Genomic DNA, 21,079 nt, shown 5'->3' on the forward strand with positions numbered 1-21,079 from the left:
CAATGACATACAAATATTTGTAAACAAAAAGTTGTTTTTAAATAAATTTGACGTGTAGATGACATGCAAATGTATGCATGTTTTAGTTTCTCTAAAAATATTATTTTATTACTATGAATAAAATAGAATCATTGCCACTTGTCTCTAAGTATATGAAACTATTACATCTTTAATGAGAGTGAAAGAGTACAACATTATTCATAGCTTCATGTCTTTCTTTACAACTAATAAACATGCAAGACAATTATGTGATATCTCTCGGCATTATTTTACGTATTTTTTATGCCGAGAGGCATCTACAATGACATCAAAATGTCCATAAACAAAAATCCATTTTTGAAACAATTTGACATGCAAATGACAGGTAAATGCATGAAATATGCCATGTTTTAGCTTTTGTGGAGGTGTTATTTTATTACTCCAAATAAAATAGAACCCTCGCCATTTGTCTCTAGCTAGATTCATAGCTTTTTGCATGCAAGACTTTAATGGATTTGTATTCTTGGTGTTTAGTATTTTAAAAGAACATTTAATTTACAGATGATTCTCTTCTATTGCTATTATAAGATATCTCTTGACATATTTTACATATATTTTATAAATATAAGTATACTAGTTTTTAGAATATACTAGTTATGCCGAGAGACATCTACAATGACATCAAAATGTACGTAAACAAAAAATCATTTTTTAAACAATTTGACATGCAACTGATGGGTAAATGCATGCAATATGCCATCTTTTGATTTTTGTGGAGGTGTTATTTTATTACTCCAAATAAAATAGAACCCTCGCCACTTGTCTCCAACTATATGAAACCATTACATTTAAATGATGGTGGAAGAGTGCCATAATATTTAAAAGGGAACAATCAATAAAATCACGTAGCGTTGAGAGGTTAGTGGAAGAGTGGGCTTGACATTGTGAGTATCTAATGATTCTAGATTCCAAGTTCATGCTGTCTCTATTATTATCCATATTTTTGAAACTCTTGTATACTACTAATATTGTTGCAATCGTCACATTCCCTTTGATTATAAGATATCTATTGACATAATTTACCTATATTTTTTAAATATAGATATACTAGTTTAATCATTATTTATCACCAAATTTGTTTAATGTCCTCTTATATATAAATATAAATAATGAAAAACAATAAATGTACTGCCTGTTTAATCTTTACCATTAACTAGTAAACATGCAACGGAAGCGCTCACAAGTTACAACACTGCTCTTGGATGGGCGGTGGGGTGTGTTATATTTTGGCCGTGGGGATGCAAACGACAAAAGAAAAATCTCATCTTTTGTGAGTTTCTGTGTCCCCATAGTTATCAATTGAATTGAAGAGGAAGGGGATTGCGGGGTTTTTCCATGGAGGTTTCTTCCCTCATACCAATGGCTTCCTCTGCCTCTGCCTCTGCCTCTGCTCTCTCTTGCTGCTCTTGCACTATCCGATTGCCCCTGCGGCCGAGAACTGGTAAGCCAAGAACTGTTAACTTGAGGCCGGAGCAATTCTTAAGACAGGATCAATTGAACAACACAAGATTACACATGAACGTAGCGAGGAGCACTTTAATGGCTAACGCTGTGCCGGTATGTTCTCCTTCTTCCCTGCTTTGTTATCTTTTCATTAGCTACCGTCAGTAGCTGTCCCTAAGCAATCGGCGTGTTTCATAACAGCGGGAAATAAAGAAGCTCTTTCGTTGTCATTCCAATTATAAAACACAGATCATAATTAGATAACTATAGCTTAGAATTTATGCTAGAAAAAAGCTAAGGTAAAAACCTGATGTAATCTGAAACTCTACTCACATTCGGCTATGGTCCGACATCAAGATTCTGAAGGAAAACTTCAACCTCTTGCATTAGACACTCCATCTCTTGGGAAGATATTGACTTAGAAGCCTGATTAGGCTGAAATTCTCTGGCCTCATCATGAGAAGTTTCCTCAATCAATCTCTTAAATGAAGAGAAGAAGCGGCTTGACTCGTGGTCTTCTCTTATGCAGTTAGGGCCTCCTTACACAGTAGTAGAAACTGGAACGTAACTTTGATCTTCAGACATTTGCATGCCTCATGCTTCTTACAGAATATATGATGTACTTGTGTAATAATATGCGCACTTTCACTTAGCAGTCCTGGTCCTTCATCCGCCTCGAAGAATTTGAGCAAAGCCCGTGGAGCAGACAAAACCTCCAACATGTTTCTGAAACCAAAGAATGCAGGGGACTTCATCTTGACAATTGTACTCCATTGGCGATTGCGTCCACACTTTTTCATCTTATGCTTTTCAACTGGTTGATTCTGTGAACACATGAAGACATCAGGTGAGGAACTATCCAGATCATATCGATAACAGTTTTGTATCGAATATATCCCATCATAGATTTACCATTGGGTTCATTTAGTAGATGTTGACGGTCAAACGCAATCCCAGGATCTGCTCTTGGAACTCCTGGAAGCTGTGTGAACCTCTGCATTTATGGACAACGCTTTCCATCATGCCTATTTGTTTCATGAAATTTGCAATTAGTTTTAAAAGAATCTTAAGAGAAGGCATTGAACTCGTGTTGATTCTGTTGATAAGTTGACTGAATCGTTTACCAAACTCTCTCATTAGTTATCCTCAGCATTTGAAAACTGTGCATACAGAATATAACCATCTTTAACTAGTTTGAAATGTGCTATAAAGTTATTGCATGTGATGACCCAGCTAGTGATTGAACCTAGAGCTAGATAATTAAACTATTCAACAGTTGTATTGCAACCTCTTCACGAGGCACTCTCAAAATACTGAATGATGCAATGAAGGCTAAATTATGCTCATGTGAATATTGGCTGCTATCACCATGAAACTTGGGGAAACTGTTTTTCGAGTCATCTGGAAAAACATGACGAATTGGATGTGCTAGAGGAGCTATGTTGTTTCCCCAGGGAAATGGAGGTGGAGGAGGTCTGTCTTTGTTATTCTGATCACCCATTTTCCATAGTGGCTTCCCTAAACTAGGGAGAAAAAGTCTATGAAATCTGGTATACTCGCTAAAGATAAAACTTTCACTTGGAGGTGATAGATTATGAAGTTGAAAGACTATCATATATCATTTATCAACTATAAAAAGTAAAAACTAAAAAATTAAAAAATAAAATTTAAATGAGTAATTTCCTTCAACAACTCCAACTTGAAGAAGGTCCTGAAAATGGCTTGTGACATATGATGATTAGTCAAAAACATTTGAATCTCCTCGCCCTCCGTGTACACTTGTTTCATCCAATCAATTTGTTTGCCAATCTTTTGCATGATTAAATTGAGTGAGTTGACTGCACATGGTGTCCAAAAAATGTGACCATATGTAGCCTCCACTATAGATCCAGCTGCCCTACAATTTTTAGCATTGTCCATTATGACTTGGACAACGTTTTGAGGCCCCACCATGTCAATGGATTCTATGAGGATATTGGCAATGAAACTTGCATCTTTCACTTGCCCCTCACAATCCACCACTGCTCATATGTCATATATGCCTTGATCAGGAGTTTCGAATATGCAGGGCTACCTCACAGAGGAGTGATTGGAAGAGGACCTGGAGAAATAAGAGTTTGTGATTCTTATGTTCATCTGCATCATCCGCCTAGAAGTGACTACAAGTTAGTCAGTGACACCTTCATGATGAACATTACCAGGATATTGCAAGGAGGAATTCACAATCGACTGTCTCTGGATGCACAAGAGCTTGTGAAGAAGTATGGCGCATGGTTCATCCAGTTTCAAAAGTTCACATACATCAGAGTTCATGGGTGTCCTTCACCTCCTTACATGTTGCCAAGATATCCAACAGACAGGATAGTACTACTTGAGGTGACTAGATAGTGGGCAGCTTATGCGAAGGCATCCAGACACAAGCATGGAAATGGGATTCCCGTGCCCATCATACTAGGGAACTCAGTTGAGGTGTGTCCTAATACTCAAGCCGCGGAAGATGCAGAGAAGGAATTATCTTTATACTCATTCACATCCTTTGCCTCGCGAGAGAATTTTGATCCTCATGGTTATATGGAGGAGACAGTCGGTAGGAAGTACAAGCATGAGTTTCAGGTGGAGGACTTTTGGATGAATCTCCCAGGTGATTTAGAGGTTAAAAGAAAGATGCATTCCAGGCTACCCTTAGATCTCATCAGGAAATGCAAAGTTTATAGAGTAGCCGATCAAGCCCAAGATAATGGTAGATACCTCCAGTCATCCTATGAGAAAGAAGACAAAGAAGTGAAGATAGATTGGAATGAGCTCGAGGTTTTAGACTTGAGAGCTTTGATGGCTCCCGTTTTATCCTGCACTCGTAGATGGGTGGATGTACAACATCAAAAGTTGAAGGAGCAGAATGTATCAATGACATTTACTTTGGAGGCAAGACCAGAAGAAGGAGAAGCAAGTGTGAGTGAGAATACTTCTCATTCCAAAGGCTCAAAGAGGAAAGAAGGACCTGAGAAGAAAGAACCTTCCAAGAAGAAGCAGAAAACAAACCCTGATCACCCACCAGGCACATCTTCTAGGCATGAAAAGGAGGCGAGTCAAGGGGAAGATCAGAGGCAGATAGTATATGAAGTTGATGAGTCTATGGAATCCATGGTATAGAATGATAAACAAGAGAAAGGATAGACACCTCAACATTCATCAAGTCAATCTCCCCAAGTTGATGCTAATGAGCAACATGAAGAAAAGAATGATGATGAAGCAACATCTCCTTTCCGGGAAGATAGGCCACTACCTAAAGAAATACAAGTGAGGGAAACAAGATCTGCCATTCCTGATTGGCTAAAAGAGAGACTGACAAGGGTAGTTGTGGTTGAAGAGGAAGAAGATGTGTTTGACTTGGAAAGCCTTATAGGAAATCCTCATGAAGTAATGGAGAAGAAGAAGGCCACAAAGATGTCTAAGGTAATTAGAGATGAGACAGGATCCAGGATCCAGGAAAGTGCAGGTAGCTACACCAATGGTGGACAGATATGAGGATGAGATTCTTGTAGAAGAGTATGACTTAGAAACATTTGAGCTTGGTCCACTTACCTCTGAACAAGCGATGGAAGAAGCAACTGATTCATTTGAAGCACTTAAAGACAAACTCAAAGAAGAAATGGAAAAGAATAAGAAGCTTGAAAAGGAGGTCAGTGCTTGGAGGAACTATTTTAGTCACCTTAATCAGCCCTTGAGATGTCAGGATCCAACAGTATCTCCTTTACAAGCACTCCCTCTTGAATCAGTAGGTGAGGCAGAAAGGGTGAAGAGCTTGGTTCAACTTATGAGTTCTTGGATTGATAAATCCCACATGGTAGCTGTTGAATTTGCAACAAGAATGATGAAGACAGCTCATTGAGCTATCCAGGTCTTTGAGATTATCCATAATCTAATGATAATTGTAGCTGCATTCACTCACACTAGAGATGTTATCATTCTTGTCTTACAAGTGATAAGACAAACACCAAGACGGATTCTGGCACAAGAAAAGATAATGGATGGAGGAACCCATAACCTCCTACAGTGGTCAGCTCTGCTCCAGATGAAAGAGGTCCTTTTTGAAGACATCAACACCAGATGTAGTCGAGTTGAAGGTATCATTCATCCAATTCAAGATAAGGTGTTTGAGGTGTTGTGTACCATTCTTGACAGGCGGATCGAGATTGAGACAGATGTGGACATCCAAGAGTTGGAGGAGAGAGTCAAGGTCATCTTTTGCAAGGAGGAGAACATCATCACATATAAGCAACGAGATCAGATGTACACTACTATGTTCCTGATTGAGAAGACCAAAGAACTTGAACCTGGATGGGAGACAACTCTTCTCACTGCTTTTGATCAAGTCCTTCACTTGGAAGAACGAATGAAGAATCTTCTTGAGATTCCCATTGCTGAGATTGAGGGAATTGTGTCCAGATTCATTGAATATGCTAAGAAAGAGCATAGGAAAGGGAACAACATTCTTGATGAAAAGTTGTTATAGAATGATGTGGCAACTTAATTCCCATTGGTCTATGTCTCCTCGGTATTTGTGCCAATTCTTTATTGGCTATGGATTAGTGATGTTTATCTAAATGGCGACTTTTTTTTTTAACGAACCCTAATTAGGGTTTAGGTGGCAAAATCTCAGCCGTTGATCTTCTTTTGATCTGAGCCATTCATTGTATTTGAGGATGCTATATATACTCTCACTCATTTCATTTTAAAGAGTTAGAAAAGTTAGAGAAGAGAGAGAGAGCTTAAAGAGAAGAAAGTTAGAAAGTTATTGTTGTAGCAAGATTGAGTAGTGAAGAAAGAATTTTGAACAATTGTTGTCCATTTGGCTATGAGATCAATAAAATATTGAAGTTATGGTGTTTTATTGCAATACTTGTGGCTATCTTCATGATTGTTTATTTTCTTGAATCACTCTCAGTTGAAGTAGCATTTAAGTTTTAAGTTTGAAAGACGAAGTGTTGTGTTTGATCTTTGATAAGATTCATATTCCAAACCACTAGCTTCTTATTGATTGTAAGGACGCCTTGTGTGGTCAACTGGAACCTTGAGATTGATTAAGAATTCAATCATTCTTGGAATTATTGATATGTATCTCTATGATAGTATCTATATCCTTGATGATTTGAAAAACTATTGAATCCCCTTAGAAGATCGCATCAATTCTAGTAGAGTTGTAATTTCTTGGCGAAACTGAAATTGGTAGAATCTTATCAAGTCTAGTCTTCATTGAGTCATTCTTAGGATCAGTTCAAGTATTCCTTCTTTAAAACCCTTATCTTTTGACATTTTTTGAAAATTTGTTAGTGTTAGGAAAATCCTGTTCCTGCATTTGGAAAGAAAGTAACGTGGACAAGCTTTCTCTGAAAGTACGTAAGGCCCCTTGAAGAAACAGCATACACAACGACCACTGGTGCTTATCCACACGTAGAGATCCTACAACAAAGAACCTTGAAGTCATCCCGATTGATCCTTTTCGCGACATCTTCAACATTCAGAGACTTTAATCAAGAAAGGATAATGTACCTTTAGGTATTTTATTCTGTGTTTGGTCGTGTACAAAATACACATCAACAGGTACCAAGGTTACCATAAGGGTAAAGCCCATTGCGCAAAACCACATTGAGCCCTACACCCCCAGCCCTATAAACATGAATTGCACTTTGCACGAAGAGGGGGAGGAGTGTAGTGTCCGTGAGCCTGCTACTCTTTTGCAAGAGGTCCCTGATTGTTTGCTAGATGAATGGGCCAATGCCTTTTAGTTTGATCCATTAGTTGAGACTGAAGAGACTGGGCTTGGCACCTTATTGGTGTCTGTTTTATCATCTACCAAACATTAGAATAGGATACCCGAAGGTATTCTATCCTCTCCTGAAAAATCACTACTGATTCCAAGGTCTATATGTGCGAACAAGCGACTTTAGTTAAATAGCTTCTTGGGTAGTGTATGCTGAAAATCTCGGGGACTTACGTTAACAAATGTCTTTTGAACTGCTGGACTTAGATGGATTTAGCAATTTTAGGCTCTTTTTTTTTTTTATCTTTTTCGAGGATTTAGACTTTCAAAAAGGAGAAAAGAGAGGGTTTAGGAAAGCTAATCTAATCCTATGAACTCCGGAGATGGTATCAATTGGGTGCTCTCGGGAAACCAAACTTTGCTTCGCCACACTAGGGACAACTACACAAAGCCGGTGCAATCTTCAATGGATTGTGCTTATGATTAAGATGTTGGGATGCACAGAGGATGGGCTCAGACTAACTTTGCACGGTGAAATGGAAATCATCCCTTCACCAAAAGTATGAGTGGAGATACACCATCAATTAACACTTATCAAATCCTTCATTCAAATTAACAACAATGAAAGCAAATCTAGATAAATTTTAATTAAGTGTTGAGGAAATTGAAACCATGCAAATCATTCAAATAATAGGGATTACAAAGCCTTAAGAGAAAGCGCACATGTAATATATTATCTGGAAATGACCTTACGCAACAATATGTCAAAAACCTCACACTCTCCAAATGAGAGGAGGTAGCCTTATATCGTTATTTAGAAAATAAATGAACGACCGAGATCAAACAGTGATCAAGGGCCCAGATTGAAAGCTACAAACCCTAATTAGGGTTTCCCAAAACACTATCAACTTGAATGAATGAGAACATTACATGTGGCATAGTTGCCATTCTTGCTAAAAATGAACCATCAATGAAAATAGAAGGTTGTTGCATTGTGAAGTGTGCCCTTCTAGAAGCTTCTGGAAAAGTCAGGTTCATTGAACTTGGACATGCTGACTTGGAACGATCTGATTGGTCGAAAGATGACGAGGCGCCACCTCACGTGTTGGATGTCTTCCTTGAATTCTCTAATTTGTGTCAAGAAATTGTCTAAGTATGAAAATTTGATTCCTTCTTGTCGCCATTTAATTCTGCTTGGGAGCTTGTCTTTTTTTTAATTTCGTCAGGAGATGAAATCGTTCAAGAAGTTGGAAATTTATTTAACTTTTCCATATTTTCACCAAGTTTGAGAACTTTTCCTTCTTGATGTCTTGAGATTCTTTCAAGTGCCTCGAATTTGGAGAAGAAATCCCTTCGTGAAATATTTCTCATACTTAGCCAAATTTTGGCCCTCTCTATGCTCGGACGAACCTTGCTTGTGGTCCTGTCTTCAATTCTGAATTTGGCTTGAAACTCCATTTGTGTTTTTTGTGACGATCCTGCCTTCAGCTGCCAATTTATGTTGCGTGGGAGGAGCGTAAAAGCTCTAGATAACCCCTTGCAAATATGAAATGATAGGATCAAGTTGTTCAGACATTCGCTGTGATCATGTCCTCCCTCTCAATACCCTGAAATTTGGGGAAGGATTTCTCCTTGCCTTCATCATAATTGAGGAAATTGGAATTTTCTCTGTGAAACATTTCCCATACTTAGCCAAATTTTGGCTATCTTCACGCTGGGATGAACCTTGCCCGTGAACTTGTCCTCAATCCTCCATTTGACTTAAAACTCTAGCTGTGGTCTCTATGATGATCCCGCTTCTACTACCATTTGCGACCTATAAAACCAAAGGAAATTAAGTTAGAATCCTCATTTTGAGCGTAAACTTTGAAGGTTTGATGGCAAAGTGTGCTCTGATTCTCCACTTCCTCAACACTTTTAGCATTCAACAAGTTGCGAACACTCCGATTTGAAGGTTCGGGAGTGAAATTTGACTTCCTATCACCTTCAAATTTTCAGAAAATATGTATACTTTCTCTTCAAAACAGTCAAGGATCTCCTCCAATCTGCATGTGAACTTGTTGAAAATGGTTGAAAATCTCAAACTTATACTTGGAATCACTCTTAAAATCTTCTTTCAACTTGCAAAACTCTTAAAACTTCTCTCAAAATGTTCTCAACTTGCTCAAGAAATTCGAACCTCGTGTACAAAAAAATGAGAGAATGAATGAAATATTTGTATGAGGGTTTGATTTTATAATTAGAAACTCGGAAAATTTCTTCAAAACTTGTTTCTAATCCTTCCCTAGTCTTTTGAGTCTGCAGAGAATGTTTCTAAGTTGCATAGTCATCATCCTTGAGTTCGAATTCCTTTGAATGCAACTTTCTATTTTGAATTCCAGATAAAATCAACTCAATCTCCAAAATTCATCCTTCAAGAAACTTTCTATTTTCAAAACTCAGTTCGAATTTCTTGAAGATTTGGATGACATCACCAAGGAATATTCTCCTTTCCTTAATACTTGGCAAGTATTTTTGGCTTCATCTTTGACTTAGGCGGACTTCATGAAGTTTATTTCTCATTGTGTTGCAAGGCAAAGTCGGACTTTTATAACTTTCCTTATGTTTATGTGCACTTCATGTCTTAACTTTATTACATTTCCCTCAAGGCAGACTTTTGAAGTATCACCAAGGGCAGAGTTTTAAGTGTTGCTTTGAAACCATCTTCTAGGCGAAGTTTGGAGAGATAGGCATCTTCCTTCATCACCTTAGGCGGACTTTTGAGAGGCTTGCAAGCATTACCAAGGCGGACTTTGGAGATATCATCATCTTGCATGTCCAAGTGTAGGGCGGACTTTTGGAACTTCTACTTGGCACCAAGTATCACTTCATATTTAGCGAAATTTCTGTCATCAATTCTCCTTCATATTGCATCATGTTAACCTCTCCATTTACTGACTTCCAATCTTCATGTTGCCATTATTGATGTCTCTTACATAGGGCGGAGGTTTTAGGTTGTTTGACACCACACTTGGAGGTGTTTACTAGGCAGGGCGGACTTTCTAGCTCATGGAAGGCGGACTTTCTTTCTTCTCTTAGGCAGCTTGGAGGGTGGACTTTTGAGACTTGAAACACTTGCTTGGGCGGAGTTTGAGATGACCTTTCCAAGGCGGACTTTTGGAGGCTCTAGGCAAGGCGGACTTTCTTCACTTCACCATGAGGGCGGACTTTGTCTTGTTCACTTTACATGCCTTCCTTCTAGGGCGGACTTTTGAAGCACCTCCATCATCTTGCTTGGGCGGAGTTTAGGAAGGACATGGCTATCTTCATCAGTTTTGAGGCTACCTCCTCAAGGCGGACTTTACGCACCTCTCAATGGGTAGACTTTCTTCCCTTCACTATGCATGGCGGACTTTTGATGACCTTACCATCTTCAGCACCAAGTTTGGGCAGACTTTTTGATAACCTTTAGGCAGGGCGGAGTGTTGGCCATCAACATAGGGCGAAGTTTTGACTACCTCCAATGCATGGCGGACTTTGACTATATCTCCATGGGGTGGAGTTTAGAGCTCTCTCTTCAAGGTGGACTTTTGGAGGCTCTCAAGAGGGCGGACTATATATGATATATAACATTTAAGTATATAAGTTATATTTCATATATATTGTCAGGATGTTTGAGAGTGGTTTCAGATCTCTACGACTAATAATGCAAAATCTAGTTTTTGGAGGATTCTCCAATTTTCCAGACTTAGTCAAATTTCAGGAACAGGATGACATTCCAGACTTAGCCAAATTTCAGGACATTTGAGGATCAGGATGACATTCCAGACTTAAATGATTTTTTGGGCTGATTATCCTTTGAATGTGCCATGACCCCCTAAAATATAGGAACTTAGCTTTTTGGGTCAAAACTTGAAAATTTTCGATCACGATCGAAGCAGGTCAGTGCCATCAGTGCAAAGTGCAAACCCTAGGTCCCCACTCCGAAAAAGCAAAAAGCAGGCATCCCTAAAAAATAGGGAAAACTTTCTAAAAATAGCCATACCAGGGATTGGGCTAAAAATGCCAAAAACGAAACTTCCTAAAAAATAGGAAAAAGCAAAAAAGCAAACTTTCTAAAAATAGAAAGCTGTTCAAATTCGTTCAAATCAATTGCGTTCTTTGTCCTTTGGCCTTTCTAGGCACTTTGACAGTATCCAGACTCTGTTATCACTTGGCTTGCAAAAACTGACTTTCAATCTTTTAGACTCGAACCGTTCAAAACTGAGCAAGGCTTGGCAAAACTGAAGTAGAAGGCCACAAGCACTAACAAAAACCCTAGAAAGCAGGAAAAAAGGGAGGGTCCCCATTTGCAATGGGGCGATGTGTGAAAAAGGTCACAACACACCTATTGTATCCATGAAGAGGATACTCCTATCCCTAACCTCATCAAGACACAAGGAGATTTAGAGGGGTTATGGAGCATGTTTTTTGATGGTTCAAGAAACAAGAACGGTGCAGGTGCCGGTGTGATGCTTGTTTTTCCTGAGCAAGAGAAATATTTCTTCTCTTTTAGGCTTCAGTTTGGTTGCACCAACGTCACTGAGTATGAAGCCTTGATCCAAGGTCTCCAACTTGCACAAAACAAAAAGATCAAATCCTTGCAATTATTTGGAGATAGCGAATTGGTTGTTAATCATATCTGAGCTCAAAGTATAACAAAGAACAACCTACTCAAATCATACAAACATAGGGTTTGGGACTTGATTGAAGGATTCGAGGCCTTCAACATCCAGAGTATTCCTAGAGGTCAGAACAAGCATGCTGATAGGCTTGCAGCGGTTGGTGCTCAGTTCAACATACCAACGCATGTTGTAAGTGAGAAGGAACAACATTAGTCTTGTTGTGAGGCCTGCTGTCCTAGACAATCAGGCAAATTGGCAAGTGTTCGAAAGTGATTAGCAGATTGTTAATTTCCTGCAAAATGAAGCAAAATTTTTTGCTAAAAATCAATTTAAGCTGCAAGACCAGTATGGAGATCAAATCATGCAGCTCAACTCCAATAAGTTACTTAAAGGTCTAGTTACCTTGGAGGGCATTTTCAACTCGGATGATCAATTGAAGAAGAAGATGAACCTGATTGCAAAGAAGGGTGATTACAAACCAGTTGTTGTTGCCAAGGGTAGGTCTCTAAACTTGGGCAAGGTATGTTCCTCAATCGAACAAGAGGCCTTTGTTGAACTTTGTCAAAAATATGATGACATAGTTGCTTGGACCTATGAAGATTTGAAGGGTTTTGACCCTAGCCTAGTCCAGCATACTATAGAGCTAAACCCGGATGCAAAGCCAATTAGACAAAAGCAAAGGCCAATAAACCCCAAGATTGAGCCACTAATGAGGAAGGAGTTGACCAAGCTCATAGAAGCCAATATCATCTTCCCTATCAAGCACTCCTCTTGGGTGGCCAACCTTGTCCATGTAAGGAAGAAGAATGGGGAAATCAGACTATGTGTAGACTTTAGGGACCTCAACAGAGCCTCCCTCAAGGATCATTATCCCCTTCCCTCCATGGAGCAGATTCTCCAAAAGGTCAGTGGCTCAGAAAGATTTTCATTCTTGAATGTGTATTCAGGGTACAATCAAATTTTAGTCCAAAAATCAGACCAATACAAGACTGCATTTACTACTAAGTGGGGTACCTATGCTTATTGTAAGATGCCTTTTGGGCTAACCAATGTAGGTGCCACGTTTCAAACAACAATGGACATGGCTTTCAAGGGTGTATTAGAAAAGTTTGTGCTTATATACCTTGATGACATAACTGTTTATTCAAAGCATGCAACTGACCATCTTGATCATCTTGAGCACATGAAATGTAGTGAGTATGGTGTGTCCTTGAACCCTAGCAAGTGTGTATTTGCTACTGATCAAGGAAGATTGCTAGGACACATTGTATCCAAAGATGGCTTGACCATTGATCTAGAGTGAGTGGAGGCTATTCTTTCTCTTCCACTCCCCAGTCACAAGAAAGGATTGCAAAGTTTCCTTGGTAGGATCAACTTTGTGAGGACGTTCATTCCCAACCTTGCCACCATGGTAAAACCCTTCACCTCCATGTTGAAGAAAAATTTGGTTTTTAGTTGGACCAAGGAGGGGAGGGCCAGTTTTGAAGAGATTAAACAAGCAATTGCTCAGGCCCCTACTCTTGTCAATCCTAACTATGAAAGGGGTTTTATCCTCTATACCTTCGGAAGAGAATCCAACATCTCAGATGTCCTAACACAACTGAACAATGATAATTTGAAGCAACCTATTGCTTTCTTTAGTGAGGGGTTAAAGACTATGAGCTTAAGTATAGCTATGTAGAGAAACAGGTCCTCACTGTTGTAAGGGCATTGAAAAAGTTCAGACACATGTTGTCTAACAACAAGATCCAACTCTTAGTTCCACATGCAAGTGTCAAGGATTTCCTTCTGAACAAGGACATCAGCGAGAAGAGGGCTGGGTGGATAACCAAGGTCATGGAATATGACATCAACATCAAGATCACCAAGCTTGTAAGAGGCAGGGGCCTATGTGAACAGCTTGTCTCATCTTCTGAGACTACTTCAGAGGTCGCCCTTGTGTTACAAGAGGATCAACCAACTAGCAACGACACTCAATTCAATTGGGTAAGTGACATGACCACCTTCTTAATGGAAGGCAGAGACCCCCAAGGTCTGGACAGGACCAAAAGAAGGCATTTCAAGTTGCAGTCCATCCCCTATGTCTTAGTGGATGGCACCCTTTTTCGAAGAGACTCTAATGGAGTCTTGTTAAGATGTATCGAGCAAAATCAAGTCAGCAGGTCATTAGAAGAATTTCATGATGGCTCTTCAGGTTGCCACTTCTCTGCAAGGACTACAACTATCAAAATAATGAGGGCTGGTTATTACTGGCCATCCTTATTCAATGACTCACATAGATGGGTGAAGAATTGCAAGAAATGTGCTTTCTTCTCTGGAAAGCAAAGACTAGCTGCCCTACCTCTTCACCCTATCCGAGCAGATCAACCATTCGCGCAATGGGGTTTAGACTTCATTGGCATGATAAATCCACTTTCTAGTGCTGGCCACAAGTGAATCTTGGCCGCAACAAATTACTTCACTAGGTGGACAGAGGCAATTGCTTTGAGGGATGCCACTGAGGCCTTAGTATTGGAATTCCTTGATGGAATTGTGATAAGATTCAGTGTCCCCTCCACTATCATATCAGATAATGCCAAGACATTTGTTGGAACCCAAATCAGTTCTTGGGCAGTGAAGCATGGTGTATACTTGAAGACGTCATCCAATTATTACCCTCAGGGTAATGGCTTAGCTGAATCTTCCAACAAGAACCTCATCAGGATAATTAAAAGGACAATTGAAAACAACTAGAGGGCATGGCATACTAAGTTGAGGACAGCCTTATGGGCTGATAGGATCACACCCAAGAGGGCGATCAGTAACTCCCCTTTCATGCTGGTATATGGGAAAGAAGCAAGACTTCCAACTTCCCTAGAGTTACCCTCTCTTGAACTAACACATCAACTAGAATTGATAGAGAATGATGCCATGACAGTAAGGCTAGCTAAGCTGATAGAGCTGAAGGAGGTTAGAAGTCAGGCTATGCATACACTTGAGACTCATCAAATAGGTCAAGAGAGTTTTTGACAAAAAGGCTACTAATAGGGTCTTCAAAGAGGGAGATCTAGTTCTAAAGTGGGATGCAGACAGAGCCAAAGCTGAACGACACTCCAAATTTGATGCTATTTGGAGTGGTCCATATGTCATCACTAGGTGCAAGGAGGCCAATGCATTTCATCTCTGCAGGCTTGATGGCGAAGTTCTTCCAATCCCAGTGAATGGGATTCATCTCAAGCCCTGCTTCTGAAGAGGGTGTTGATGGCTATGTAAATATTAGACTAGAAGTTGTTTTGCTTTCATAAGTGCTTGTGCACGTGCCGCATCCTCCTTAAGAGGGTGTGCACTCCAGTTTCCAGTTTCCCTCCAAGTGATGGTGCACACATGTTTTGGGTCTTTTCAATGACTCAGTGCCCAATGGATGCTCAAGGCTTTTGGACTTCATGCTTAGCAGGCAAGCATCCCGCATAAATTGCCAAAAATGTTGTCATTTTATGACACCCTTGGTCCATTAGTAAGAACCGATTAGAGATATGTTCCATGGACCAGCGCTGCCCCAGTTGATCAAAGAGAAAAACAGTGGAATTAGGAAGTGTTAAGTTTGTCTTGTCTGGAGGAAGTTCTTTCCTTAGCTTCTCTTTCCTCTCCCTTGGAACTCCGGAACCCCGAGGTTCCGAAGTTCCTTCCCTTTCCCTTCTCTCTTCTGTTCCCCGGAACTCCGAAACCCCGAGGTTCCAAAATTCCTTTCTTTTGTCGCTTTCTTCCCTTCCCCGGAACTCCGAAACCCTGAGGTTCTGAAGTTCCTTCCTTTGCTTCTCTTTCCTCTCCCCCGGAACTCCGGAACCTTCCCTTTGCCTTCTCTCTTCTGTTCCTCGGAACTCCGGAACCCTGAGGTTCCGAAATTTCTTTCCTTTGTCGCTTTCTTCCTTTCCCTAGAACTCCGGAACCCCGAGGTTCCGAAGTTCCTTCCTTTGCTTCTCTTTCCTCTCCCTCGGAACTTCGGAACCCCGAGGTTCCGAAGTTCCTTCCCTTTGCCTTCTCTCTTCTGTTCCTCGGAACTTCGGAACCTCGAAGTTCCTTCCTTAGCCCCTTTTTCCAGTTCCCCGGAACTCCCGAACCCTAAGTTTCGGAAGTTACTTTCCCTTGCCCTTTTCTTTACCTGGAACTCCGGAACCTGGAGGTTCTGAAGTCCCTTGCTGCCTCTCCTTTCTCCTTCCCGGAACTCCGGAACCTTGAGGTTCCGAAGTTCCTTCCTTGTCCCCCCAACTTCGGCAGCTCGAGCTTCTGAAGTCTTCCCAACTTCCTTCCGGCTTGCAACACTTCTAGATGGTGTGATCGACACTCAAGGTTTTTAATGCTCCAACAACTCTTGCAACCAGTTTTTCTATATAAGGTTGTTATGCCTCATTATAAAGGGTTTTTTCCCTGCTGGCTTGAGCTATTCTATGCTCTTTCACTTCTCTTAAAGATTTGTATATTTTGCATTTCTGCAACTGTAAGTTTGGCCATTGGCCCTTTGAATAAATTGAAATTATCATTCTTGCCTTCCTTCAACTTATGCATGCTGTGTATGTTTCCTTACCTTCATCATAGGTGTATGGTTTGTGGCTCTTCTCTCATATATGCCGTGTTAATTTATTTCTGAGTGTGACTTGTGGGAAACCTTCTCCCCTCTTGGCATTCAGCAAGTTCTAACCTCCATACATGCATTGGGGTCATTCATGCAACTGAAGTTTGTGCATCTCTTGGTTATTTCAGTTGATTTTTTGTGCCATTTCTGGTGTGGAGAGAAACCTCTATGATCTTGGTGCATCACCTCCTTTTATTTTAAGCATTTCTCTCTTCCCTTTTCCTCTGCAAGCTGTTAGGATAGGTTTAGGAGTAAGATTTGAAGTGTTGAGTTGGTTCAATACTTGCATTTGGATTGAGAAGGAAGGCGGCCTTCTTTGGAGATTTAACCCCCTTGCGCAAGGTCCCACACTTCGGGGTTGTTTCTATGTTTCACGAGGTTGTTGAGTTGATAGCTTAGCAAGGGTGCAAGCTTTTGTGACAACATAACCTAGGGGTGATTCCGGCTCGAATCCAGACTAGGCTCGGACCCAACTTTGATTTTGGGGGTTGGGTGAAGAATCTGATATCTTAGATGAAGAGTGAAGGAAATATCTTTTTTTAGCTCATCAATCATCATTCAGGATTGGTTCTTTGACCGTTTGGGCCTGCTTTGTATTAGATTGCCTGCATATACTCCAAAGATTGTTAATAACCATGGTTCTCAATGCCACTTGCACCTTCACAAGATATCTCAAGACAATTTTGTGAAATGTGAATTCAGGTTTAGCAACTTAACATGCTGAAAAAAATTAAAACAAATAAAAAATAGACAATATAATTAAAATCCTATAGCACACTGAAAGTAAATAAAAAAATAAAATACTAAATTTCATAAACTTTTAACAGCTCCAACTTGGAGAAGGAGTCAAAGACAGCTTTATCTAATCCACTTGGTCTGCATGCCAATCTTTTCCATCACCAAGTTGAGTGAGTGGACACCACATGATGTCCAAAATATGTACCTGTATTGAACAAATAAAATTGCTGCCCTTTGATTTTTAGCATTGCCTGTTAGGACCTGGACAACATTTTGAGATCCAACCATCTTAGTTGAATCTATGAGGATGTTGACACTGAAGTTTCTTCACTTACCCTTCACAATCAACTGCCGTAAAAACCATCGCTCTTCACAATTAACTAACTTAAAAAACATTGCCCCTTCTAGAGAACATTGCAATGACATTCTTTAGGGTTTTTAAAATTTTTTTCCCCTCAATACAAAACGATGGACACTCTGTTGAAGTCTATGAATCCTTGATTGGCTGTAATGATGTTTCTACAACACCTTTTCTATTGCCATTAAGGTGATGTGCACCTTTTCTTGGCTAGTATCTATATAACTTGCAATTCTTTGATTCATTGTCATCACCATTTCTTGCTAATATGGTAATCTAATGAAGGTGAAAGGAATCTCATTGCCGCACTATGCACTATTTTCATTTATGATTTCACTCACCTCAATTGAAATGTCATTTCTAATAGTCCCCAAACAATTTTTTTTCAAGAAAGAAAGGGGACACCATTTTCTTGGGAAAACGATGTCACAATGAAAGGATGTCTGGCAATCACTGAGAAGTGGAGGATGACCATGTAGGTGGCTTGTGCAATCTTTTCTTGGCCAAATGGTGGGATTTTGATCTTTCTCTCCTAGTTGCACTACTTGCTTCTTGCTCTTTACTATAAACAAAAACTTTCTCCTTTGACAATCATTGTTTGCTTGGTTGACCACAAACTCTGATTCCTTAGTTGACAATTACATACAAGTGGGCTTTCACTCGAGTATATGAATTCTTACACTTGTTTTGGCATTGACTATAATGCTATAGTAATCCCATCTCCAACAAGCTGCTCAATCATCATGACATATCACAAAAGGTGGTGCTGGGTCAAATTTGATAGGCCTATTTGTCCCTTGATCCACAGATGTAGACCTAGCAGCCATTATAAATTACACCTGAACCTACATGTTCAGAAAAAATAAATACCAAGGAAATTGAAAAAAATGTAACCTTAGGCTATTTCAACATTGAAAAATTAAAAAAATAATGAAAAAAACAAGAAGGTAACCCTAGGCTACATTAATAATTGAGTGACATTTAAAAGAAAAACAATAAAATGTTTTTAAAAGAAAAATCATAGGAGCTTGGAGATAAATTTTAAAAAACTTACCTTGAATGATGAATCTCTTTGATACAAGCTATTTTATCCCTGTAGTACTTATCTAACATGCCTTCACAATGTTTCAAAACACTAAAAAAAACAACAAACATGAGGAATGAGAAAGAATCAGTTTTGGAATGTTAGGTAGGAGAGTTTTGTGTTTATATGTCACTTTCTAGGTTTAGGTTGGTGGAGGTAAGTTTTTTTAATTTTGGAGTGCTTTTTACTTAACAAAAAACTACTTTTTTTAACCAATGCATTCTTTTAATGAAAAATGATGTATGTTTTGGTAAATTGTGAGGTCCTTGTGGATATGCCTAGGTACACCCAAGGTGTTGTGGGTACCCATCAATTATGTCTTAGATGTACTTAGATCTGTGTACAAGACTCGGGCTCACCTCAGATTTGGCAAGCTGATTTTTGACTTGGACTCAAACTCGGTGCCAAACTCAACAAATTGAAAAACCAAAGAAATTCAGAGATTTTTAAGAATTTAAAACTTGTTTCATGCACCCTATAATAAATAAACCTTAAAGACACAATAACTCTATCAAATAGAAGCTACTTTGATCACATACACAAGTATTCATCGATCACATAAATATAAACGCAAATTTTAGCTGAAGGAAATGACACATTTAGATATATAAATATTGTCAAATATATACAAAACTCATGGAATATAAGTCTATGGTCTAGATGAGCTTGCTTTACTCATCCCAACATCATGGCAAGTCATGTGTTGGCATCTAAGATAGGTCTTGGATGATGATGTATCTATGATTTTTGTTTGTGGCTCCTTATGTCGGCATATTGGAAGTTATAATTTAATGTTTCTCTAATTTTATTTATTATGGCTATGATATTACCAGGTTTTTAAGGGGTTTATTATATTTTCCTGCATTTAGAGTTCCAATAGAAGAAACAAGAAACAAAGGGTTTTGTTGTATATAGTTGGATCTGGCTGCAATTATTTTGCTTTATGATATTTTGACTTTTTGTTTTTTTCATTTTGTGCCAGCCAAGGCAAGAAGTCTTCAGAGTGGGTGATTTTATGACCAGGAAAGAGCACCTGTTTGTTGTGAAGCCAACAACATTGGTTGATGAAGGTAAATGTTTATAGCCTTTTCTTTGCTAGTTTGACTTATCACATTTCTGTAATTCAAACTAATTTTTCTTTCTTGCATGATATTCCTTCACAACTTAAAATGTTGTGTTAACAGCTTTAGAAGCTCTTGTGGACAATCGGATTACTGGCTTACCAGTGGTAGATGAGGATTGGACACTGGTAAGCATAATTCTATGATACTCAGCTCTCTATTTATAAACCAGTTAACATCTCTGTATATGTTAATGCATAGAGAATTGGTTCATACGATCATCTTAAAAAGGAAAGACTGCCAATCATTTTTCAATTAGTCCATTTTGACACACTGGATAGTCTTATTGCCAACTGTTCTCCATGCTGTTGTGGACTATGATATTGCTGGTTTCTAGATGTTTGTTTAATGGAAAGCTTTTATTTTCTGTCCATGTGTTTTTTGTGATATACTCAAGAGTATGCTAGTTTTAATCCAACAAGGATTTGCAGTTTTTTGGCCAACATGGATTGTGCCATTTTCTTTTGTTTTTCATTTCAGATACAACAGTTTGGCTGATGATGTTCTAGTAGTTGCAAACCACAAGGACATAAGAATAAGGATTCAAACTACTAGGGTTTTGTTCCCATTTTCTTAGTGATTGATGTAGCTTAAGCCACTGAGGATGTACTCTAATAGACAAATTTGTTCCATGCCTGTTGGGCGTATTCTTCTCCCTTGAATGGAGGAGCATGTTTTGATCTTTCTCTTGCATACTGCATTCTGCTGATGTGTTGTGCTCGTGCTGGCATTCTGTCAATATGGTTGTCTAATTGGTTGAGGCTTGGGGAGGTTATGTGTTATAAACTGCATCACGATGAGTAACACATTATCCTTGATATTTTAATAGTGTATATCTAATTAATATGCTAGCTAGACAATATCTGATATAAATAAGTCATATGTATTACTTTCGACTGGAATTGCTGGCTCAATCGTTTTAAGCATAATTTCTACATATTTATCTGACTTAGATATCACTAGGATATCTAAAAGTACCTTAACATATTCCCAATTGAAGATGTTGGATGACATCAAAGGGTACTTTATATTAAAATCGCCATTGTGAATTTTGTTAACTTTTGACATATTTCTTTTCCTTAACATTCTTTGGCCATCTTTTCTATTTCCTAAAAGACTAAAACAGGATGCAACTTATGAACCAGAAAACTGAGTGAATGCCAACTCTAGGCTACTCATGATTCTATTTTCCTTCAGTGTTTGTCGTCCAATTTTAATCCTATTTTTTGGTTTATACAATTTTATGTATACTTTATATTTGGAGTGACAGTAAAATGATAATT

At 39.0% G+C, this 21,079-nt stretch overlaps 1 protein-coding gene across 1 annotated transcript in view; it reads left to right on the forward strand.

The window, feature by feature from the left end:
- The first annotated feature begins 1,225 nt into the window (after window positions 1-1,225).
- Window positions 1,226-21,079, forward strand: part of LOC131065734 (CBS domain-containing protein CBSX1, chloroplastic) — a 136,603-nt gene continuing 116,749 nt past the window's right edge. The window contains exons 1-3 of the mRNA XM_058000348.2: window positions 1,226-1,596; window positions 19,658-19,745; window positions 19,860-19,924. Of these exons, the coding sequence (XP_057856331.1) occupies window positions 1,375-1,596; window positions 19,658-19,745; window positions 19,860-19,924 (375 nt within the window). The 5' untranslated portion in view covers window positions 1,226-1,374. The remainder of the gene's footprint in view (window positions 1,597-19,657; window positions 19,746-19,859; window positions 19,925-21,079) is intronic.

The sequence above is a fragment of the Cryptomeria japonica genome, chromosome 7 (genome assembly GCF_030272615.1).
Source record: "Cryptomeria japonica chromosome 7, Sugi_1.0, whole genome shotgun sequence".
Lineage (NCBI taxonomy): Eukaryota > Viridiplantae > Streptophyta > Pinopsida > Cupressales > Cupressaceae > Cryptomeria > Cryptomeria japonica.